Here is a 23,607-nt window from a genome sequence, read left to right on the forward strand (position 1 = left end):
GTGCACTGGAAATGTGATTTAAAGGAGGAGATCTGAACCTGCACAAGAGCTGCTCAAATCCAAAGAGGATCAGCACCAGCTTTGAGGAGACCAAACCCCACAGGAGCTTCTCTTATTAAGGTGGGCTTGGATTTAGGTGCTGGATGACAATGTAAGATATTTATGACCTGGAAATGGACTTGTCTGTGTGGAGCAGCTCTACCTCCTGAAGGTATAGGAGCAAACTTAAGTCAGCTCTTGGTCAGGAAGGGATGGGAGAGGAGGGGGAGCAAAGCATGATCCCTCTGGAGGTGGATGTGGGTGCTGGGGCAGGAATAGCTGTGAGCATGGAGCTTCCTGCACAAGGGGAAGCCGAGACTGAGGAACACGTGTTTGGCAAGAGCCTGCTTGCTCACATCACGGCAAAAGCTGCTGTTGGGGGGCACCAGGTGCTGTGACTGCTGAGTCAGGGATGTGCTTCCCCCTCCTGCCAGGGAGTTCCCTCCCTTGCAGGGAATTCTGACATCCCACAAAATAATTATTCTTGGCTTGCCCTCTGAGCTAATCCCCACAAGGAGGGATGTGCAGGAAGGTGGGTATGTTGGGTTCTCTTCCTTGGCACAGCCTGAGAGATGCTGAGGCTGCCCAGAGCTGGGTGGCTCCAGCCTTTCCTCAGGGCAGCCTTGAGCCAAAATAAAACCATTCCAAGGGATCGTGCAGGTCTGGAGCCGTAACAAGAGGATCCAGCCAGCCCCTTGCACAGGCAGCAGGTGAAATGCTTTCATCTTTTCCTACTCTGTGTTGGCTGCTGATGCCTCTGGCAGACAGGACAGGATGCCTCATGAAATTGGTCCAGCTGTGACTGTTGAGGGGAGTAAAGGAAGAAAGTTAAGGATCTGAAGTCTGGAGAACTTTGGTTTTAATGTCTTCTCTTTCTAAAGGTTCCTGGATTAAAACTTTGTGCTTGTTTAGCTAATGCTTCACAGGAAGGCTGGGAACAGGGGAATCTGGGTACAAGACTTTTCTGGGGGAAACAATCTATGTAAAAGACTCTTTCTTCCCCTTTTCCAGCTCCCTCTGTCACCTTGCTGAGCCTCAGAAATCAGGATATGAGCAAGAAAAATGACTGCCAATTTAACTGCCAAATCATGCTGCTGCTGCTGTTTAGGTTTTCTGCTTGGTGAGACACTAAACAGGTTCTGTTGCAACAGTCTAGCCGCTCAGGGGAGTATTTTGGGCATTATCTGTCCACTCATCTGCCATGTGGGTGGCAGGTCCTGCCCCACAGCCATTAGAAATTCCTGGGCCTTGCATAAAGGCTGCAGAAAAGAGGAAGTGTGGTGGGCACATGGAAGTGACCGACAGGCACAGACCGGACACTGTTGCTACAGCCCCAAATGTCCAAGGCTCTGCTGGGTGTTGGCCATTACAAACTTTTTCAAAAATATAACATAAGTCCACTTCAGCTCCTGTCAGCAGTATTTCAACTTATCTGAGCCTTCCCACTTCTAGGAATGTCTAGTGCCAGCAGATTAAAACTTCCCAAATGTTCTTTGTGAGGTACACACACTACAGGGAACTGGACCTGGTGGCAGGAAGAATGTTCAGCAAAATAATTATATGAAAATGAACCCTATGGTGTTAAATAAATAAATGGAATGTCCTGGGAAGCAGCCCAGAAATAGCAGCTGAAGAGGGGTGAGGTGCAGTGACAGGAGAATACAATTCCCAGCAGTCAGAGTGAGGTAACATTGGTGTTTGGAGAAAGCAGGAACAGTAGGAGAATCATGAGTGGTGTTGTGGCTCCTGCACGAAGCGTTGGCTTCACCTTTTCCTTCTGTTTGCAGCTGAACTCCTCCCTTGAAGCTTCAGGTTTTTCTGTGCCTTTTCTGAGTTGAGTTTACACCTTAATGATGCCACTGACGAGGGGGGAATGTGTCACACACGAGCCAGGCAGGAAGTGCAAGACAAGGTTTTAATCATTAAAAGTTTATCAATAAGCTCTTATATACACATAGTTATACACAAAGTGGTTCACAAGTCCCTCAGCTTGGAGAGCTGTGCTGGTGAGGCCTTTGTCAGCTCACAGACACTGTTCCCATGGGAATGCCAGGATCTGTCCTTGGGGGCTTTGCTGTCCTCAGCTGGGCACTGAGAGGAGCCCGTATTCATCTGCTGTATCCAGGATTTTACAGATCACTGGAGACTCCACCTGGAACAGAGAGACCAAACCATGAACTCAGCACTGCAGGAATCTTGGGAAGAGTCACTGGGAGAAAGGGGCCACCTTAAACATAGAACTGGAGATGTGCTCTACTCCCAGCCCTGACCTCAGGCTGTGTCCGTACGTACCCCAAGGATGTACTGGCAAGAATGAGGCTCCAACATGTAAATGGTCACAGCATGAGGGGAGTCAGATTCTTTACATCTGAAAATAGAGGAGAAATTGGGGGGGTTGGTAGGCAATAAGCACAAAGTAACACATGTATTTCACTGCTGTCTGCAGCATTTTATTAACAGATACTGCCTTCTGAGCTTTGTGACAACAGCAGCAGCTTTCCCCTCTGACCCAGGAAACAGACACAAAACATCACTTTGTAAAAGTTCACTTACTTCAACTTCACAGTCACCTGCCTTGGCTTGTCTGTCAAGTCACAAACATCTCCATTTCCATAGAAATGAGACACCATCCTGCCACAAAAGATCAGAATGGAAGAGTGTGGAAGTATTAAACACAATTTTTAAGCAGGCAGCTCAGTGGTGCGATCCAGCACCTCATCATTGGTTGAGTGTTTAATATACAAACCAATAGTAACAGATACACTATTATACTACACTAGATATTATTACACTATTATACTATATATTATACTATATAACTATTACACTGTTACGAACAGCAATAGGCTGTATTGCAGTTACTGCAGAAGGAAAGTGTTGCTCAGTGTTGGAAGATTTTTCTCTGTGTCATATCCAAAGTGCTGAATTCCTCATTTGTGATGTTGACTGGGGGGTGAATCTGAACATACTCCTCTTGGCAGTTTATTTCATCTGTTAACAACCCGAATTTCACAGGACTGGGCCCTGTGTCCCAAGTGTGAGAGCAGGGCAGAGCCTGGTTGGTACCTGACTGTCTGGGTGCCGTCCTCTCGCAGGTAGAAGGTCCTGGCTGCATTCTTCCTCGACCACTCGATGTGCTCCTCCTTGCTCCACGTACCCACCACCACAGAGGTCTTGCCACTTTCTTTATCCTAGAACAGGAAAAGCTGATCACTACACCCTGTCCAGAGGATTGTATTTTCTTAACAGGAACTTCAAGGAACTAACAGAACTCTTTGAACACACCTCGTGGTACTGGTGAACGTATTTGCCATAGCAGAATTCATATTTCCACCAGCCAACGCCCTGGGGAGAAGAACAACCTCAGTGTTAAAAAGAACCAAACACAACCCCTAAAACAAACCCATCCTTTTCCCCCCAGACCCTAAACCAGCTGTTCCAGGTGTAAAACTCGGTATCTATTAGTTTATGAAAATCCATCACAGCTAATTCCGTTACCTGCTTTCATTTCACTGTCTTCTCAAATAAATTGAATTTCAACAGAAAAGTTCAATATAAAAATTAAACAAATGCATCAATTAGGATGTATTCCACATAGCTTTATTCCACATGGCTTTGCTGCTCACCCCATGGAAGCAGTAGGAACCACTGAGGAATTCCTTGATGAGCTGCTCGTCAGTCAGCTTGGAGATGTGGGTTGTCCCCACTGTTAACAGCTGGTGGCTCCCAACAGCCACAGGCTTGTGGATGGAAGAGAATTTCTCTTCTTTTGTTGAAGGCATTTCTTCCTGCAATTAAAGGATACAATTAAGTCCCCTGCAAAGTCTTACAAGTTACATGAACTTACTGAACACTGAATCAATTTTGGCACAGATTCAATTTTGACACTGAATCTGTTTTGGTCAATTTTAGCTGAAAGAAAATTCCAGTCAAAACCTTCACACATTTGTGAACTGTAGGCTACAGAGGCTACAAAATTTTAAATTAGTAGCCCACACTTGCTCTGTTTTCCTTCCAAAGTTTCAACAAGTTTAATGAAAGACTGCCACCATCTTATAAAATGTGTTGAACAGGGAAAACAAAGATTTTTCTATTTAAAATGAAACAAATCCTACCTCCTTAACCCTCCTAAAAGGCATCTTCAGCATTTCCTGCTGTTTCTCCAGCTGTTCCAGGTTGTGGGGTTTAAGTGGGGATCCTGGCAGGGACTGGCAGAAGATGTCATTCACAGGGGAAGCCCTGAACCTGCCCAGCAAGGTAAGAACAAGTCACTGTTACATCTTCAAGCACAGAAATCAGTTCAGTGCTCTGAGTGTCTGGATCTGCTGCTGCTCAGGTGGTGCAGGTGCATCCCTGGATGAGACGCCAGGTGTAGAGGGAAAGCCCTGGAGGCTGAGGCACTGCTTGGGGGTGCTTTGGGAACACATGACAGGAAGAAAGGGCATTAGACTTGAAATTTGGGTTGTGATCCCTGTGGTGACACTGGGCAGCATTGCCAGGCTGCCACCTCCACATTTCCTTATTTACCAAGGTGACGTAAGAGGGGGAATGATGATCCTGTGCGTTTATTTTAAGAGTTTCCTGCTGGTGGCCAGGGACCCTTCCATGCCTGCCCTTGGGAAGGAGGCAGCAGCTCTGGATTGTATCTTTATCAAGCAACAGAACAAGTTGCCTGTGCACTTTCTGTGTTTTTCTCTCTACTGCTACAGAGGCTTAGAAGACTCACACAGTAAACAGACAACAGTGCCAAGTGCAGCAGATAACAGAGTATGACCAAACTCATCCACATGAGAAAATTTACAGTGGAGACCAAACATTTACAATAGCAGCACTTAGTAACTCCAACTGCCAAGTGTTTCCAAAATGCAGGATTTTGCCTTCAGACTCTGTGGCCTGTTTCAGATCAGTGATAAAATACTCCCTTGTTCCAACATCTGTGTAAATCCATGACTCCTATCCATTATCTCCCCTTGTCTGTATGGCACATTCCCTTTGCAGTTCTCTTTACACCCCTTGGAAGGCCCAAAGACTCAGGGGATCCCTCAGATACACGGCACAGTTCAGGGAAGGGGAGGAAACAAGAACCCTACACTTGATTTTTAGAAAATAATACTGAAATTGTGAATTCTCCATTTGGAAATGGCTTCTGGAGAGCTCCTCATGTTGGGAGGAGCTAAAATCGAGGTTAAGGTTATGGCTGGAGAAGGTACTTTTGGTTTTGTAGACTTTTAAAGTGTACACACATGGTATCTGCAGTCTTCAAATACCATGAAGATGATCCCTCAAGAAATGACAACGTAAGAGGAGACAGAAGTGTTCTGGGCACTGTACCTGTACTTGGGGTGGTTGCACAGCAGCGGGGTCAGGATCACCACCTCGTATTCACAGGTGGTGACTTCTGCTACGGAGAGGATCTCGTGCTTGGCCTCGGGGTGGCAGATGTACATCACTGTGCTGGACCTGGGCAGGTTCTGCCTCAGGCTGCAGGGTGTGCCATTGCCCAGCTCCACGGGGTAGTAGGGCGTCATCTGCCCTTCGATGTTTTTTGTGGGGATCTGGGTGAGGGAAAGCAACAGATCATAACCACAGCAAAGCTCCCGAGACTCTTCTGAAACAAAAAATGTTATTCCTGAGTGCAGAGCCAGTATGACTGGGTTAAAATCAGACCCTGAGTAGCTGTTTCTGCAACATCCAGACCTGTCCTGGTGTTCACCCAGACTGGGTCTGCCAGGCTCATCACCTGCAACACCAGACCCTAAAGAATCCAAAACCATCCTTGCAAAGTCATCCTGGCACCTGCACTACACCTCTCATCATTCCCAGCTCCAGGCTGTTCCTTATTCAGAGGATCCCACACCACCCATGGCTGTGGCTAACAAAGTTAAGGGTGTACACAAAGTAAATCCCACTTTTTCACACTTTTAAGTCAGCTCTCTTCAGGTTTGTTCCTTTGTGTTTCATCCAACTCTCTCTTTAAGAGATTAATTCCCTGAAGTGGTAAAGTCTCTTATCTTGGAAGCAGCTGGAGTTCCAGGGTTCCCAAAGTGCCCAAACCCACAAGCTGACCCTTTTTTACCCGTGTTGCTTGAGCTACTGACGGTTTTCAGAGCTGAACAGACAGGGCTCTATGCTAAAAGACAAGAGGTGCCTTCTGGGGTCAGGACACTCCAGGGATCTGGGACCTTTCTGTCCCTCACCTGCTTTGGCTTTCAAGCCGCGTCACCCTGTCCCAGGCCACTGACTCCTCCCAGAAACTGCTCCACCATGAGTGAAGACATTCATGAGATTAAAGAGCCAACATGCCCCTTCCTGATAAGAGATTCCAGGAAATCCTGACATGGCAAGTGCATCATAAATACTGTCCAAGAAAAAGGCAATAAAAGACCTAATTTCCTCTGAAGCTGAAGGAAAAAAAGCTGCACTGGAAAACACTTTGTTTTCCTGGCTTTCCAAGAGGCACATCTGTCACATTCTGCCCCCACACAACCTCCAAAATGCTCCTCAGGCCTGGGTATTGCTGAGATCACTGGACAACCACCACCCTGGGCTGTTCCAGGAGCACAGACACAAAAACTTCATTTCAGCATGAAAATGAAGGGGAACTGGCAGTAAGGTCAAACCTGCTCTCACTAATTCCGAACTCCAGCGTGCTTCAGGTATTCCCATTGTTTTGCTATAGAGTCAGCAACTCAGAATTGAGTTTTGGGGCCTAAACAAGTGGGGAAGTCCTCTAAGGGGAAAGGGAAGCACAGAGTTTTATGGGATGGGTCAGCAAGTCAGCTCCATCTCTTAGGGATTTTGTGCTGTAGGGCTTTGTTAAGTGTAAGTAAGTCATTTGAGTAGCAAGACTAAACAGATTTTCTGAGCTGGGACTGATAATTAAGAGCAAGAGAAGTGCAGTTCAGGAATAGTTTCATTTCTTGATACTCATTTTGGGAGGAGACTAATTACATCATCTTACGATTAGATTGGATATTAGGAAGAAATTCTTCCCTGTGAGGGTGGGGAGGCCCTAGCACAGGTTGCCCAGAGAAGCTGTGGCTGCCCCTGGATCCCTGGAAGTGTCCAAGGCCAGGCTGGATGAGGGTTGGAGCAACCTGGGATAGTGGAAGGTGCCCCTGCCCATGGCAGGAGGTGGCACTGGGTATCTTTGAGGTCCCTTCCAACACAGACCATTCTGGGATTCTATGATCATACATAAATTGCCTCCACTACTGATGGCAGAAGTTAAAATAGATGTTTTTCACTTGCCTCTTTTGCACCGTCTTTGGAATTTTCCTTCTCTTCTTGATCTAGGGAATAATTAAGAATGAGGTAAGTTTGTGCACTTGAAATAGAATGAAATTTTATACAGGGAAGCTTTTCTGGTTTGTGTATTTGCTGGTGCTTTATATACTGCCAAGAGCCACTTGCAGGTGCGAAAGAGGAAAGAAAGAAAATAACCACTGGTCTGAGGCCCAGAGCAAACAGAGCAAAATACACATCAGTTCATCACAAAACCACCTGGAGTTGGTAGGACGGGCCAAATCCAGCCCTGACACCAAGGCAGGGCTGGAGAACACGTCACTGTAGCTGTTTGGGAAGGGTGGGAATTGGACAGGAGACAGGCAGGTGCTTTGGAAGGAGCATGAGCTGCTGGACAGGAAGCAGGGAAAGGACACAGGACACATAGTCTGGCAGCTAAGCAGGAAGGGCAACAGCCTGACAGACTGAGCTATGGCGACCTGAAGAACCATCACACGTCAGCATCCAGCCCCACAAAACTGGTGAGTCGAATCAAACATTCTGTGCTCTGTACAGCAGCACAACGAGGCACCCCTGCGCAGCCGCTGCACCCACTCACCCAGACAGGCCAAACACGGCAGGTTCTGAAGTCCTGTTTCTTCCCAGGACTCAGATCCCTAACTGAGGGCTGCAGCTGGGGATCCAGGAATGGGATGAAAAGCACTAAATTCCGCCCAAAAGACTGCAGGATTCCAGTTAATTGCTTCCAAGAAAACACTGGTGCCCATTTTCTACACACTAGCCTGGAATGAAACAAACACCCCAGCCTAGGTGATGTTTTGCCGTTCTGTTTCTGTTCTTTCCATCAACTCTGAATGAACACTTAGTCTGTGGATTTGAAAGACCTCTTCAAACTAATTTACAGCCAAAACGTGCTCCAGAAATCAATTATTCTAAACTGTTCTTTGAGTTTGGGACTCAGCAACCTGATTTCCACCAAAGTCCCACTCTAGGCACTTGAGTGTTTCTAAAGATCTGCACCAGGTTCCCTCCCTAAAAAAAGCTCTCAAACTGGTCAGACTGGAATAATTAAAACCCAAAAATATCATTAACATCAGCAGAATGAAATCATCTAAAACACACCTGGTTCTGACAATGGGTTCTTCATTATCATATTCCCCAGGTAGTATTCCTGGATGTTTATTTTCTACAATCAAAACAAACATCAGTTACCACCTTCCAAGCTTTTCCAGGGCATTCAAGTCTGCTGGAGGAGTTCAGCAGGAACATGCCAGTGGAGAAAGGGGTTGTGAGCAGCCTACCTGCCCTGTTTCCTTCTCCTCGTGGTACTGACGGATGTGTTTTCCATGGCAGACCTCATAAGTCCAGTAAGATTCAATCTTTGAAATAAAATACATTTTAAAAATTATCTTTATATGTATTTACACACCACAAAACCACCCAAATGTTGAATTTTGCAGCAAACTGCTGGAGCACCCTCAAAAACAAGAGCACAGCCAGTGGTCTCAGTTTTGCCCAAACAAACACAGCAGAGAAAACTTCCCTGACTTTTACACAGATAAAACAAAGGGAAAAAAATAAATTAAAAAAAATAATAAAAATCCACATTTTTAACTGCTACCACAGCAACCCATTTATCTGAATCCTGACATCTTCAATCACACAGAATTTTGTCAGCAATGTTAAGGCATAAAGTTGTAAAGACCTTGTTTCTTATTAGTATCTCATTTACTACCCTAAACCTTGACATGAACTGGACTGTAACCTTTTAACTGGCATTTAATGAACAAGACAGAGGTAACATACTCTATAGGAACAGCTGCTTTGCTTAAAGAGAGGCTCCAGCAGTTCCCCTGGAGTAGGACCTTTATAGTCCTTTTCTTCTTCCTGCAACAGAAGCATATTTCATGACATTAAAACTTACAGTGTAAAGACTCATCTACAGTTTTTATTTACAAAACAACTCGCCTGAACTCACCTCGTTGCCACTGGCTATCAATGGCAGGAGACACTTGTACTTCTCTTTATCCACAGTGGTCATGATGATATAATTGTCCTCCTTGTACAGGACACCCGTCGTTGGCTGAGGAAACAACCAACCCACGGATCAGACAGGCAGGGGGGGTTTTTAATGCTACTTATTAGAAATACCCTTGAATTCTGAGTGGTGCGCCAGAGTATTTCCTGTGATTTAATGGTACCACAAGACTGGGGTTTGGTGGTTAAGCTGACTGGGAGTTGCTTGCTGTCGCCTTGGCTTTGGACCTTCTCCCTCCAGCCACATTCCCGATCCCCTCCAGATCCCCGATCCCCTCCAAATCCCTGATCCCCACCATATCATGGATCCCCTCCAGGTCCCCGCGTCCCTCCATGATCCCCTCACTCCTGCTCGCCCATTTCAGACCTTTATTACAGCCCCCAGCCCCAGCCATCCCCCTTCGCCCCCAGCCCTCCCCAAGCCGCTTTCAGCACAGAATCCCGCGGGATTCTCTCCCAGCTGCCGGGCTCCCTCCGGCGGCGGAGCAGCCCCACCCGAGCCCCCCTGTGTGGCGGGGAGGCTCAGACCGCTCTCCGGGCGGAGCGGCCGCGCGGGCCCCGGCCCGGCCCGGTACCGACCAGACTGAGCTCGGTGCCGGGCCAGTTCACCCTGAACGGGATGTCGTCGCTGAGCTGCGGGAGTGCTCGGCCGCCCTCGGCCACCGCCGCCACGGCCGCCAGGAGCCCGCAGAACAGCGCCGGGGCCGGGCAGGGCGGCCGCAGCCCGCAGCCCCTCCGGGGGGCCGGGGCCGGGCTCGGCGGCCGCAGCCCGCAGCCCCTCATGCCGGCCGGCGGCTCCGCCGAGGCCGCACCGCACCGCCGCCACGTCGGCTTCCGGCAGCCGCGATCAACAACCGGGGCAGCGCCCGCCGCCGCCAGCGGCATCCGGGGCAGCGCCTGCCGCCACAGGTGAGGGGCCGGGCGGGCACGGAGCGGGCGGGAGAGCAGCGTGAGGGACTGAGGGAGGGAGGGAGGTGTAAGGAGTGTGAGTACGGGAAGGGAGGGAGGAATGGGAGTGAGTGAAGAGTGGGAGTGAGGAGTGTGAGGAAGTGAGTGAGCGACGGAGAAGTGTGAGGGAGTGAGGAATTTGAATGAAGAGTTTGAGAGAATGAGTGTGAGAGAGAAGTGGGAGTGAGGAGTGGGAATGAGGGAGCGAGGGGTGGATGAGGGAGGCGAGTGAGAGGAGGGGGGTAACGAAGGAATGAGTGGGGGGGAATGGGATGCGAGTAATTAACTTTGGTCATTAGTGGCTGCACTAAGGGTTAAAAATAACCAGCAGGTATGAGGTTATAGCGTAAAAGCACTTTAAGGGCTCCTCTGTGTGTGCTTCTCTATACACTTGTATATGTGTGTGTATATATATACATATATGTATCTATACACCTGGGAACCCAAGGGGTCCGGCAGCCTTCACATCAGAGCAGGTTAGGCCAGTCCCATCTGATCCATGGGAAACGGAGCAGAGAAACGGTTGAAGAAGGAAAGACAGGAAATTAATTGGCCGTGCTATGGAGAATCCACTCATTACAGAGCCATGGAATAATTCTGCTTGGAAAATACCTTGGAGATCACGGAGTCCAACCCTTAAGTTTGGATTTCCCTCCTCTCTGCATTATCTTCTGTTAACAGTCATGGATGTGGCTGTTGTTTCCCCAAACACTGTTTGGGAACAGATTTAGCAGCGCCTTTGTGTGTGTGGCTGTGCAGTGAAGCCTACAGATCTAAGAATCCGTATTCTCACAAATATAGATCGAGTATAGCCAGTCAGAAAAAAAAATGAAGCCTAAATGGCCTATAATTTTTGAGGTAACAGATCTGTGAGGTGTTTGGTGGTGACCAAAGCTGGGGCAGAGCAGTGGCTTCAACCCCACACAGCAAGAACAAATACATGTATTATTATATTTCCCATGCTTTAATTAACTCCTGATGTGCCACAGTTTATAGTAGCCCCTGTGTGTTGTCATTGTCAGCCCCAACAGCAGTTTTATAATGAGGTGCAATGAAGACACACCTTGATGTCCATCCTCACATGGACACACTTTAAACATAATATTTCTGGAGATTTCCAACCCCATTAGTCATTGTAATGCCTTTTTATTGCACTGAAGTCATACACACACACACACACAGACTGGACCATATATTATTGCAATGTTTATGGATTTGGGAAGCAAATGAACCAACAAAGCCTTGGAGACAATTAAAGAGAGAGAATGTGGAGCTACACAGAATCACAGCATTTAAATAATTAGCGTTTTAAAGAGGGAATCGGCCCTGACGGTTCTGGATCATTACTGAGCACAAGCATCCCCTGCCCGGTTTTAAGGAACAAGGATAAAAGTCTTTGAGGAAAGAATTTTTAAAAAGGATTTTCAAGAAAGCAGAGAGTGCCATTGCACATTTTTACCTTTACAAATATAAACCAGGAAAATGTAAAGAAGAGAAAGGGTCGACCTTTTTAGGGGAAAAACACATGTTTTTGCAATTACTGATGCAGCATCCAGGCTTCGAGGCTGCTACTAAACACTTAAACATTCCCTGCATGGGAAAACAGGACAGTATGTGGTGTTTGAAACAGGACCTTTCATACCAAGATATAAAAATATACTTTTTAAAAAGTTAATAAAAATAAAAGTTTTGAGAAGCGAGACAAATCCCTGTGAGGATGGATACTCTTTGTGCTGATGGATTGCATCAGGAAGCCTACTGGCCTACACTGGGGGCTTCCCAACCCTCTCGGGATGTCCATACACACCCCTAAGGTTACTGGAAAGAGGGTTCCTTCCTTAATTACGTTCTGTTGGTGAATCCCTGAAACAGGCTTAAAGTCTGTCCTTGGAGCTGGGATTTTTGAGGAGATGGGGCCACAACAGCATCTGAAGTAACAGAGATGAGAGTTTCTATTCTTGCTGTGTTGTGACTTCAAGTCATGCTCTTAGTTAATTTTGATATTTTGGGGTTATTCTTTAGATTAGGATTAAAAATTAAAACGAGTCACTGATAGGTTATGGCTTGTTTGAGTCAGAGTGCCCAGAGCTTTGGTTTCCAGGGCTTGACATCAACAGCCAAGGGAAGGAATTATTTCTTTGACAATAAAATGGTTTATCCTCTGCATTTATATAAAGGGTGAAATGAGTAATTCAGTGGCATAACGTCATTTCAGAGAAGCTAAATGTTGATTTAAATGTTCTACTACGCAATTTAGGACAACCACTTAAAATTCTTGCATTGTGGTCTGGAATGACAAGAAACTTATCACTTAAATCTATGGGACTTGTCTCTGCATGCTGATTTTGACCTCAAAAACATTCTAAATATTTATTTTAAACCTGAAATAATAATAAAACATGAAGAGAAGTTTAAGTGGTTGTCTTGAGGTGTAGTCTTTGGGTGAAAAGCTAAAACACCAAATTCAAACCTAAACCACTTTCCTCACTCCCCTCTCTCTGGACTCTTAAAGAGTGATTTTGGTAGTTTTGTTTTAAGTGACCAACTCCTATTCTGAATGCAGCATTAATTAAGATATGCAGTATTAATGAGGATAGCCCAGTACAGAGGAACGTTCCTCCCTGTCACACACCCGTGGCCAACAAAACCCGTCCTCTGAAGACAGAACCAGGTCGCTAAAAGCACGAGGTTACTTTATAGACAGTTGAGACTTTGGCGCTTGTTCAAGAGCTCCTTGACCAGTGTCTCTAGGGAGAAGAGGTGCTCATCCACATCCTCTGGCACGAGGCTCCTGATGGAGTTGGCGAGCTCAAACAGGTATTCCGTGTTCCTGCCGCTAGGCCCGGCGGCGCCCAGGATCTGGCGCGCGATGTCCTCGAGTGGCGCGGGGCCCAGGTAGTTGGGGTTGTCGCGGGTGCCGATGTACAGCAGCACGTCGAAGGGCGGCACCGACGCGTCCTTTGGGTAGAAGATGACCGTGGTAGTCCTGTAGCCGCCCTTCTCCCGGAAATCCAGGTAGGCCTTCACTTCTCCTTCCTTCCCAGCTGGTAATCTGTAGGCAACGCCCCACACGCACCCCTGGCCGAGGAGAACTGGTTAAGAGAATACTCAGAACATCATTGTATTCAGGCAAAACTTGCAGAAAGCTAATTTTGTACCCTTCTGCTGCTTTGGCACTGTTTGTAACAGTCCCAAAATACAAGGGCAAATTGATCATCCTCTTTCCTGCTAATGCTGAGGTTTTTCTGACAGAGCAATTTCTTGTTTTGTTAATAGTTGGGAGTAGTAAATAGCCTCAGTGCAGACCACTTAAGGAGCTGGGAAAATGGACACAGAGTTTCTCCCTGACCTCATAAAATTTATGTCTGAAAATTACCAATTTAATGAATGCCCAATTTGAAGGAATTTTGATCAGGTCCCTTCTGTTTAGTGATGGTTTGGCAAGGACCTGAGTGTCACCTACACCTGTTACACACCTGAACTGGTGTGGTGTGCTGAGATACCTTCACAATCATGTTAACACCTTGTGAGGCTGAAATTAGAGCAGTTACATTTATCATTCGATGTTTATATCAAATCATGTATATTTGATATATGTTTATATCAAATTCTGCACCTCACAACTGGATAGCCAAAGTGACTATTCCAGAATATACATTCAAATATCCCTGTGGTCATAACAGAGCCAAACTACTTCCAGTTTATTTGAAACAATCAAGAGCCCTTGGTGTAACTCTGGGAAACACTGAGAGAATTTTTCCCTAAAGATAACAGTTAGTTGCTTGTAGAGAAGCAAAAATGAATAAGAGAGTGGAAGTGCAACAGGACATTCTGTACAGCAGTACTGTACCTCAGCATCTTCAACAAGGGTCACAACTCTTCCAGGCTAAAATTTAAAAGAAGAAATTGTCATTCAGTCAGAGGCTTTTGCCCTAAATCATGAGCAAAAAGCAAACCAAAATGAGAAAAAAAAGCAAGGAACAGGAATGAAAGGCTCAGACCATTAATCCAGCACAATTCCAGTAAGGTCCAGATCCAGTATAAACATTTTCTGACAGTAGCTTTTGACAGTCTAGAGAAGCTTTGACGGACAACGTGTTAAATTCTGTGTGGACAGTGCCTGTGACACAAAAGTTAAACTAAAGGCAGTCAGAAATGGGCAGGGTTTGAATGTCCTTGCTTTACACGTGCTGTCCAGACTCAATTCTATTCTTGTTTAAAACAGTGACAATTAATTTAATTAACTACCCTCAAGCAGCCCTTGGAGCCTCACTGGACAGAGGGAGGATACTTTGTAAATGGCTTGTTTTTCCCAGTAAGTTAATTCTTGTAGGAAAAAGTAAGAAGCCAGTTTGTAAATACTGGAAATAAAAGTTGAAATTTGTTGCATAAAACTTTAAAACATAAAACCCGATGTTGAACTACATCTGCAGTTTTAAACTGCTGCTCTTGGCATCAAATTAGTTCTCACCCAGCATGCGCCATTTATTCCTGATCTGACTGATAAAACAAGGCAACAAAGCTACAAGAACACTAAATGATTCCTGTTTCCTGAGGCGAAACGAGTCTGTTCCCATGATTCATCACAGATAACTTAAGTGTTCCTTTTGTAAGGTTTTTTCCATAGCCATTGACTTGTGCACTCACAATGGGTCACAAAGACTTTTGTGAATTATGGATTAAAGAGACATTCTGTGGTGGAAAACAACTTTCTTGTCTTTGCCAGAAGTGTCTGTAACTGTAACCTAAATACATTAAATTTCATTTAAATCTAATTTGATTTGATATGAAGGGCAGTGCTGAGGACAACTTCATGTTCAGGTGGGTTGTGTGATGGAGCAAGGATCTGTTTGCCTAAGGAAAGGCAGCATATTTAGTTAATTGCTTTGCAGAGTCCTTGTCTTGCCTGGAACTACCCAAAACAAACATTAAGAAACAAATTACTAAATACTTATTGATCAGCGAAATTAATTACTGTTTGCACTACTGGGGATAATCCTCTGAAAATATTTTTTACATACCGCTAACATGTAATTTACCGTATATTTGTAAGAACTGTTTTTCCTCGTTGCTGTTCTTTAACGTGTGTCAGGGGTGGCTCAAGCTGTGTTATCTTTGAGCTCTGTGCAAGTTATTTTACGGTGTTTGAGGTTCTAACGAGTGTCATTTACATCTGGATGAAACCTTCCACGCAGCAAGCTGTGCTATTTAAAATAATCCTGATGCCTTTTCTCTTTTAAAGCCGTATTCCAGGTTTACAGTGGAGTTACCTGGGTGCAGGTTATACCTTATCCTCACCCCTGTGACTTAAAAATACATGGCATTGGGAATGCTCACTTTGGACTTTTAGTTTCTTTTTCTTGCTGGGTTTTTTCTTTTCTCCTTTTCCAAACTGTGAAGAATTTTAGAACTGTAAGTATTTCCTAATCCGCGAATCTTCATATGAGAGTAAAATAAGTTAAAATACAGTGGGGGGTTACTTAGATCAATAGTTCTGGCTTTTCTGATTCCCTGTGCACAGCCTGACAGCCGCCCCTCACCGAGGGTTAACGCCCTAAATGACCAATCTGGGCATTTCTGAGCCATCTTTAAAGGGAATTGTGTTGTTTGTGGGGTTTTTGGCAGCCCTTGCGGGCAGCTCTGGCCGCGGGGCAGGGCCCGGGCCCGACGCGGCGGCCGCGCTCCCCCCGCCCCCGGCTCACCTTGCCCGGCACCCCGCGGTGGTCGGTGCTGCCCTGCCAGAAGCGCCGGCTGTAGCCCCGGACTCGCCCCACCAGCTTCTCCTGGTAGGGAAAATCCACCTTCCAGATGAGGGAGCCGTAGCCGAACACCCACATGGCGGCCCGGCCCGGCCCGGCGGGGCCTGCGCAGAGCCGCGGGGCGGCCCCGGGTGAAGGCGGCGGCGGCAGCGGGGCGGCCCCGGTTGGGCTGGGGCGGCTGCGGAGCCTCGCGGGCTCGGCGCTGTGGCGGCTGCCGCGGAGATGTTCATCGGCCCGGACCGCCTTCCCCAACCCCACAAACGACCGTCACCCCCCAAAACCCAGCAGCGACCACCTCCCAAACCCACAAACAACCTCCCCAAGCAACCGCCTCGCCCCCCAGTCCTACAAACAACCGCATCGCCCCGAACAACCACCTTGCCCCAAACCCCTCTACCACCTCCCAAACAGCCACCTCTGCCCCCAGACCCCACAAAGAACTACCCCTCGAACCCATAAAACACCATCTCTCCTCCAGCTCCACAACCTCCGCTTAAACCCCCAGCCACCTCCCCAAACACCTTCCAAACAACCACCTCCAAAACAACCACCTTGCCTCAAACCCCACAGCCATCTCCCCTCAAAATCCACAAACCACCTGCCCCAACCCCCCAAGCTAACTACCCCCCCAAACCACCATCTCCCTACCAACCAAATCCTCTGCACAACAAACAAAACCCCCCTCGTTTATATACTGTACCAACACGCATCTCTCTCTTTTTTTTGCCTCCTCTCCTTTCCTCCTCCTGCAGAGTTCCACACCAGGGATGGATTTCACGGAAGCTTATTCCGACCGGTGCTCGGCTGTGGGCCTTGCAGCCAGAGAAGGAAACGTTGAAATACTGAAGGAATTAATTAATCGGGGATACAGCGTTGATGTCCCGGATAACAGGAGGTGGTTGCCCATCCACGAAGCGGCAGCACACAATTCCAGTGATTGCCTGAAGCTGCTCATTGATACAGGTAAGGAAAATCTAATGGGAAATCGTGTGGTTTGCTGCTAAATTACCCTGTCATAGAAGATACAATTTACATAGATTTATCCTGTTCTTGTTTGGGGATTTCGTGTGTGGTTTCACAGCTGCGGTAAAGAGAAGTTGGCGCGGTTCAGTTAATGGGTGATACTTGAGGTGATAACAGCACATTCATGGGTGTTACATAGGCCACACATCTCAAATAACTCTGTTATTTTCTTAAAATGATTGTGTTTTGTAATTCGCTGCTAAATATCCCTTTTTTCCCCCCGTCATTATACTCCTCTGCAGCTCCATCTGATGACTACATCCACTCAAGGACGTTTGAAGGGCTGTGTGCTCTGCACCTCTCAGCCCGTCACGGCTCTGTGGAATGTCTCCGGGTTCTCCTGGAAGCTGGGGTTGACCTCAACAATGTCACCACTGAATCTGCCACCACCCCACTCTTCCTAGGTGACATGAGCTTTCCTTAAATCCCAAAGAGTTTAAACCCACCAGTTTAAATTCAAGTTTCTCCAAGGTTCAACTCCTTTGCTGCCTGCCATGCTCCATTTTTTTGTAGCCTAAATGCCAGGCTTTAGACTCAGAGGTGGAGTGGGTGTGGAAATGACCTTTTATTTACCGGTGTATCTTCTTAAGACAGTGTTTTCAAATAAAATTACAAAAGCAGATTTGTTTTCTGCATCAAGCACAGAAAAACTTAAGAAGGTACAGGCTGTATGAGGCTGTTTCAAGTCTTGTTTGTTTTTCTAATTCCTCCCTAATTCTTATGTAAAAAGACTTATTTTTGACATTCCTAGTTAGGCAATTAAGGTCCATTATTTTAGCATTTTTTCTATGATTTGTGTTTGACATAATTAAATGCGTAAAACTTCAGTTACAGTGAATTCTGAGGTTCTAAATCGTCTGATTAAATATTTTTATTTATGTACTCACCTCTGTACCCAGACATCATGGGTGCCGTGTTACCTTTGTTTCCAAGTCTTTTCCAAGTTTGGGGGAATTTTGGTATCATTTCCATTCTCCAACACTGTTTTGGGGATCTAAATATAAAAGACAAGTAACTATATAATGGGCAAGTTTAAAAAAATTACTATTATTGTTGTTTCAGGATGTTGGCAGTGAGACATTTTGAGCTCTTAAATCCAAATACTTAAATTATTTCTTTTGAAAATTCTTCAATAAGAATTCTTTTTTTTTTTTTTTTTAACTAATGTTCCATGGAAGCTGTTGAAAATAGACACGCAGAGGTTGTCAAGTTTCTGCTCCAGCATGGAGCAAATGTTGAAGGTTCTCATTCTTGGTCTGGATGGAATTCTTTGCACCAAGCTTCCTTTCAGGTAACCTGTGAGCAGATCATATAATTACCATGTAACTGGTGTATTCTGAGGGCTAATTATTTATTTAATGATTATTTCATTTTTGTCACTAATTTTTCCTAACTTACCCTAGCAGTGGTATGCTTGTACTTAAAAATATATTGGTTTAATGGTTCTAACACCTACAAATGAGTTTTTCATGTAAATGAGCAAAAGTGATCAATCTGAACTTGTCTAATTTCTTTTACCGTTAATTTTTCAGTGCATGTTCAGAATATTGAATATATTGTGGGTTCTATTATTTCTATTTGGAACGTGTGGGGAAAAACCAGATCATGTAATCTTGCTTTCCTGCTGGTTAAGAATAAATATTTGTTTCAGGGTTCCACGGAGATTATGCAAATGCTCCTGGAGAAAGGGGCCAGCAAGGACTGTCGGGATGACTTTGGAATTACCCCTCTGTTTGTGGCTGCTCAGTATGGCCGGCTGGAGAGTCTGCGGCTGCTTCTGTCCCATGGTAACCACGATCCTTCATTTCCCTTGCTGCTTCCAGCAACTCTTACTAAATGCAAGTTTGAATAGTAGAGGTTTTATTTCCTTTTTGCTGCAGAAAACTTGCTGAGTTTGAAGCCATCCTGTGAAAATTAATGACTGATGGATGTGACTTTGGTTTTGTTTTGTGTCAGGTGCAGATGTCAACTGCCAGGCCAAGGACAGGGCCACTCCCCTGCTGATTGCTGCGCAGGAGGGACACCTGGATTGCGTGGAGCTGCTGCTGGCAGCAGGGGCAGACCCAAACCTCTACTGCAACGAGGATAACTGGCAGTTACCCATTAATGCAGCAGCTGAGATGGGCCATGCAAAGTAGGTGCTTGCAAAGGCATTCAGACAGAAGGTCCTGGTCACACAGATCTGATCCCCAAAGGAGGAAGTTCAGCCTTAAAAGGGAGAAAAATTGAGTGTTCAAACTGATCTGTAGTTTAGAAGTCCTGATTATTTTCGTATTTTAAATGTCTCTTAGGAGTTTCTTCCACACTGACAGGGAGTAGGTTTAGATAGAATAGTAGAGAAAAATGCTTCCCTGTGAGGGTGGGGAGGCCCTGGCACAGGTTGCCCAGAGAAACTGTGGCTGCCCCATCCCTGGAAGTGTTCCAGGCTAGGTTGGATGGGGCTTGGAGCAACCTGGGATAGTGGAAGGTGTCCCTGCCCATGGCAGGGGGTGGAACTGGATCACCTTTGTAGTCCCTTGCAACCCCAAACATTCTGTGATTATGTGATTTTTAATTCAGCATCTAACCTGGGTTTGATCCGTATCCTAGAGAGTTTAAAGGGTTTTCCACAGTGCTGAACCAGATATCAATTCACTCCATGGCCATATTACTTTTCCTTTTAAAAGTATAAGTAACAATGTTATACATTATACATGACTTGAACAGCTGCTAATTACAATTACATTCCTAACCATTAAGTAGCAGAAGTAATTCTATGCAAATTGAATTAACTGAACCAGCCAGAAAAATCAAAGCCACAAAACAGTTTCTTTAGTCCTTCCAGAGATGCATTTGTAGCTTTGCTCAGTTTCAGAGGTACAAGTCAGTTCCAGAGCAGAGAGCCAAGAGTGGAAGGAAGCTTTGGGAGTAGACCACTGGGGAGAAGCATCTCTCAGGAACTCCATGATTCTCACGTGTGACAGCATTTAAATATATAAATGATGATGCATCACTGGCAACCCTTAAGCAGCACCAGTTATTTCCAGCAGCAGAGGAACTTGTGTTTGTCACTAATGTGATGTGGCCTGGGGTGTGAGCTGTAAACAGAAGGATTTTTCTCTTTCATAGAACTAGGAATTCATTTCATTCAATTCCAGTGTGCTTCCAAACTTCCTTGGAGTTGGGATTTAATGTGTGGTGGTGTTGTGCTGCTGTAAAAAGAATTGTTGGATTGTAGGAAGTAGCTGCCCCTGGTTTGGTTTCAAATACTTCTTTTCCATCCTAAATCCATCCCAAAGCACAACGTTTGCCAGGGGTCTGTGTATGAATTATAAAGCTGCAAACTCAAGAGTGAAAAACGACTATTTTCTTCCAAAGCTGCAATGACCCTGTGAAAAGCTGACCATGTGTTTAAGATTAATCCTTGCCTAAGATAGAAAACAGTGGTTTTAAATATCTGCAGGATACTGGAGTTGCTGATTCCAATCACTGACCGGATTTGTGACAAGGGCGAGGGCAAAGTGAGCCCCGTGTATTCCGCGCTCTACGGCGGGTACGGGGAGTGCCTGGAAATGCTGCTTGAGCAGGGCTTCAGCCCAGATGCTCAGGAATGCCTGGATTTCGACTGCAGGTCCCCCATGTGTATGATCTTCCAAAAGCAGTAAGTAACCTCTTCTATTTTGAAATTATATTCGCTTTAACTAACTTACTTTAGACATGCAATTTCCTGCCTTTCTCCCTCAATTGCTGTCTATCATATAATATTTTTCCAGAATTCCAGTGTGTTCCCCCTTTGCAAGCACTCCTCATTAATATTCCTCCTTGGGAATGTTAATGTGGAGTCCTGGAATGTGGCTCATGTGCTGCGTTAAGGAAAACATCTTCAAAAAAGGCTTTTGAATCCTCTCAGATTTTAACAGATTATTCCTTGTACATGGGTTGAAATTTATTTATGGTGTAGGTGCTGCCATTTCCCTTAATGAGGTTTGTTAGTAGTGAATTTAGTTCGTGGCATGCTCCTAGGAAGCTGCCTTTAAAAATCCTTGGACACCATTTTTCTCTTTCTGTCCTGGTGTTGCTTTATAATAAATAAATTAGGAAGGGATGCAGAGCAGGTGGCTGCTGAACTGAATGAGGCAGATAACGTGTCACCACTTCTATGAGGTAATGTGCCATCTAAGCACTAAAAAGCAACACTAACTACCAGTCATCATCTCCGTCCTTATCCTGTTACCTTGTTGCAACAGGTAATGACAAAAGGATTTTAATACAAACATTTTAAAGTGTTTTATTAGAGACAGGTGTAAAAAGTGCTTCCTGAGGGAGAACTCACGGGATGCACTGTTCCTTCTCCTGCTCACAGGTACTATCAGTTCATTGATGTTCTCCTGAAATACGGGATCACCCTGCATGGGATTAACTTGGCACACTGCCTGTGCCATAAGAAGTTTGCTCTGTTCCGGCGCTTCCTGAGGCTGGGCTGTTCCCTGCCCTCAGAGGAGGAATTAACGGACTTCATCCACTACAGCAGCACGGTGCAGAAGGAATACAAGGAGTGGCTGCCCTGTCTGCTCCTGGCTGGCTTCAACCCCGTGAATTTCATGTGCAGGTTCTGGTAAGCAGGGAGCCTTGCCTTTATTGACTTAAAGGTCTCCTGCTAATGTGCAAAGTTGCTACTGAAGGAGGGCTTTCACAGGATGGCCCTTGACAATCAGTTGCCACCATCAGGAATGGGAGGGGTTGTGGAAAGTCTGAAATAAATCATTCACACGTCATGTCTGGGGGCAGCAAAACAGTTTTATTTAGGAAGAATGCCAGACTGGAAATTGCCTTTTTCTAGGGTAGCAATACAGCATCACTTCCCAAATTTATATTGAACATCTCTTATTAATCCCCAAATTTAGCTGCAAGTTTTGTGTGTGTGATACTTCAATACAGCCATGCTAAGAAGAAATTCCAATGGGAGAAATAGCTCAGGAGGGATGGGAAACAAATGGGAAGTGATGCTGGGCCAAGGCTGGGAGGAGAGGAAACGGATGCAGTTTGAGACTGTTTTGTTTAACACAATGTGGCAAAAATTCCAGTCAGATTTTTTAAAATTGTTATTTTTATTGAAGTTTTTCTACATACAAATAACTTGTAGCTTGGTGATATTTTCTATTTAATTGGGCACTACATGATTAAACTTAATATTTAGAGTTATGAAATATTTGTATTTTCTGCAGGCTGTAGTAAACACACTTGAAGTTTGCAGCTCAGTGACTGAACAAATCTCACTGTCCTTGTGTATCACATGTGATGCTTTTTGGTCTTTTATTCTGTAATCCACAAATACTTTTAAAAGGTATTTTAGGGGAGTTTTTGTTACGCAGGATTTTCTCCATGAGCGAGGATGTCCTTAATTTCATCCTGGAGTTCATGAATTGGAGCAGACTTCCTCCAGTTGTGGAGCAACACCTTTCCCAATACAGGGAGAAGTTCACTTGGACTTCCAAGAGCCATTTTGGTAAGAAATACAGACAGGAAAATGATGTCTCCAGGTATCCAGCTTCCAGGCTGCAGGTGGGGAGATTTAGTGGAAGATGACAATATGACTTAGTTATGTTTTATTTTTTTAATTTGATTTGTATTTCCAATGAAGCATCTGTCCTGTTTTGTAGGCATTGGACAGTAATTAAATACAAACCATAAAAAATGTAATCAAAATGTGACCAGGCAAAAAGCTTCAATTGGTTGTGCGGGAATTTTTCATAGTTCAGCCTTCAGAAAAGCAGGTCGTGTTATGTGACTGAAAAACTGCACTTTGTTAATTATTCTTTGTGTCTTTGTTAATTATTCCTTCCAAAGAAAATTCTTTAAAAGGGTCTGTAATCATTTTTAAGTTGTTCAAGTGATAATGTCATTTAATACTACTTCCTTTGGAATGTTTGAAACTAATGAGGATGTTTTTGGAGTTAAAAAAAAAAAAAAGGTGCGGGGGTTATTTGGGGCAATTGAGATTAGTAAATATATTAGTGTTGTAAGAGCTGCTCTGTGTTTGACTTGGGGTTTCATTTTCCAGCCTTCCTTCCTTCCCTGTCTCACCTGTGCCGCCTGGAGATCCGGTCCCTGCTGGGGAGCGAGCGCCTGCGCTCGGAGCGTGTGATCCGGGAATTGCCGCTGCCAGCCTGCCTCCAGGACTACCTGCTCTACCTGGATGTGCTGAGAGCCAACACTGTCCCAGATGCAGAGGACTCCCTGGAGCAGAGAGAGGAGGGAGCTCCTTCCAGTCACTCCGAGGCTGAGGATATGGAGGAGGGACACCAGTAACACCAGTGCTCGGTGACGGCGGTGCCAGTACCTGGACTCCGCAGCTGCAGGTTTTGTAATGGGAATCAGGAGACACGGGTGGAGAACTGCTGTAAATATCTGTTGTAATCATTCTTTTCACGCTGTAGTTTTATACGACATCTAGAAATTTCCTAGGAGTTCTGTGATTTACTTGTTTAAAATCTGTTGTAGCTTTCTAAGCAAACATATTCTGTTTCTTTTCTAGCTCTTGGGGAGTAAAATGAGCTTGTTCAGTGAACACACCTTA

The 23,607-nt window shown here is 45.4% G+C and overlaps 3 protein-coding genes across 4 annotated transcripts; 1 reads left to right on the forward strand and 2 right to left on the reverse strand.

The window, feature by feature from the left end:
* Positions 1-1,940: 1,940 nt before the first annotated feature.
* On the reverse strand, positions 1,941-10,206 carry ERLEC1 (endoplasmic reticulum lectin 1). Its single transcript, XM_042021092.1, has 14 exons — positions 9,901-10,206; positions 9,263-9,367; positions 9,091-9,171; positions 8,586-8,663; positions 8,407-8,470; positions 7,291-7,331; positions 5,371-5,594; positions 4,155-4,284; positions 3,666-3,827; positions 3,325-3,384; positions 3,106-3,230; positions 2,593-2,670; positions 2,332-2,407; positions 1,941-2,191 (listed from the first exon to the last, which is right to left on the reverse strand). Exons 1-14 carry the CDS (start codon positions 10,204-10,206, stop codon positions 2,120-2,122), a joined length of 1,602 nt encoding a protein of 533 aa, XP_041877026.1. The 3' UTR covers positions 1,941-2,119.
* Positions 10,153-23,607, forward strand: ASB3 (ankyrin repeat and SOCS box containing 3). 2 transcript variants are annotated; one of them, XM_042021094.1, is made up of 10 exons: positions 10,153-10,230; positions 16,781-16,991; positions 17,294-17,455; positions 18,230-18,342; positions 18,703-18,838; positions 19,008-19,185; positions 20,494-20,691; positions 21,394-21,645; positions 22,403-22,536; positions 23,092-23,607. In XM_042021094.1, exons 2-10 carry the CDS (start codon positions 16,796-16,798, stop codon positions 23,337-23,339), a joined length of 1,617 nt encoding a protein of 538 aa, XP_041877028.1. In that variant the 5' UTR covers positions 10,153-10,230; positions 16,781-16,795; the 3' UTR covers positions 23,340-23,607. The 2 variants fall into 2 exon arrangements, with proteins under 2 accessions (XP_041877028.1, XP_041877027.1); XM_042021093.1 differs by lacking the exon at positions 10,153-10,230 and adding an exon at positions 13,202-13,284.
* Positions 11,400-16,153, reverse strand: CHAC2 (ChaC glutathione specific gamma-glutamylcyclotransferase 2). The gene is made up of 3 exons (XM_042021096.1): positions 15,972-16,153; positions 14,120-14,155; positions 11,400-13,347 (listed from the first exon to the last, which is right to left on the reverse strand). The coding sequence occupies exons 1-3, from the start codon at positions 16,104-16,106 to the stop codon at positions 12,964-12,966; spliced, it is 555 nt and encodes a 184-aa protein (XP_041877030.1). The 5' UTR covers positions 16,107-16,153; the 3' UTR covers positions 11,400-12,963.

The sequence above is a fragment of the Corvus kubaryi genome, unplaced genomic scaffold (genome assembly GCF_017639235.1).
Source record: "Corvus kubaryi isolate FWS band 111438036 unplaced genomic scaffold, C.kubaryi_AGA036_p1.0 37103, whole genome shotgun sequence".
NCBI classification, from domain to species: Eukaryota; Metazoa; Chordata; class Aves; order Passeriformes; family Corvidae; genus Corvus; species Corvus kubaryi.

What these genes read in the sequence shown, in the direction of transcription:
- ERLEC1 (XM_042021092.1), bottom strand. Translation starts at nt 10,206, where the DNA reads ATGCCGCTGGCGGCGGCGGGCGCTGCCCCGGTTGTTGATCGCGGCTGC. An exon ending in CCAAAGACGGTGCAAAAGAG is followed by an intron (nt 5,595 to 7,290) that starts GCAAGTGAAAAA and finishes TCCCTCACCCAG; the next exon opens with ATCCCCACAAAAAACATCGA. An exon ending in CAGGTGACTGTGAAGTTGAA is followed by an intron (nt 2,408 to 2,592) that starts GTAAGTGAACTT and finishes CTCTATTTTCAG; the next exon opens with ATGTAAAGAATCTGACTCCC.
- CHAC2 (XM_042021096.1), bottom strand. Translation starts at nt 16,106, where the DNA reads ATGTGGGTGTTCGGCTACGGCTCCCTCATCTGGAAGGTGGATTTTCCC. An exon ending in ACCGCGGGGTGCCGGGCAAG is followed by an intron (nt 14,156 to 15,971) that starts GTGAGCCGGGGG and finishes TTTAAATTTTAG; the next exon opens with CCTGGAAGAGTTGTGACCCT. An exon ending in CCCTTGTTGAAGATGCTGAG is followed by an intron (nt 13,348 to 14,119) that starts GTACAGTACTGC and finishes CTCCTCGGCCAG; the next exon opens with GGGTGCGTGTGGGGCGTTGC.
- ASB3 (XM_042021094.1), top strand. Translation starts at nt 16,796, where the DNA reads ATGGATTTCACGGAAGCTTATTCCGACCGGTGCTCGGCTGTGGGCCTT. An exon ending in GCGGCTGCTTCTGTCCCATG is followed by an intron (nt 18,839 to 19,007) that starts GTAACCACGATC and finishes GTTTTGTGTCAG; the next exon opens with GTGCAGATGTCAACTGCCAG. An exon ending in GACTTCCAAGAGCCATTTTG is followed by an intron (nt 22,537 to 23,091) that starts GTAAGAAATACA and finishes TTCATTTTCCAG; the next exon opens with CCTTCCTTCCTTCCCTGTCT.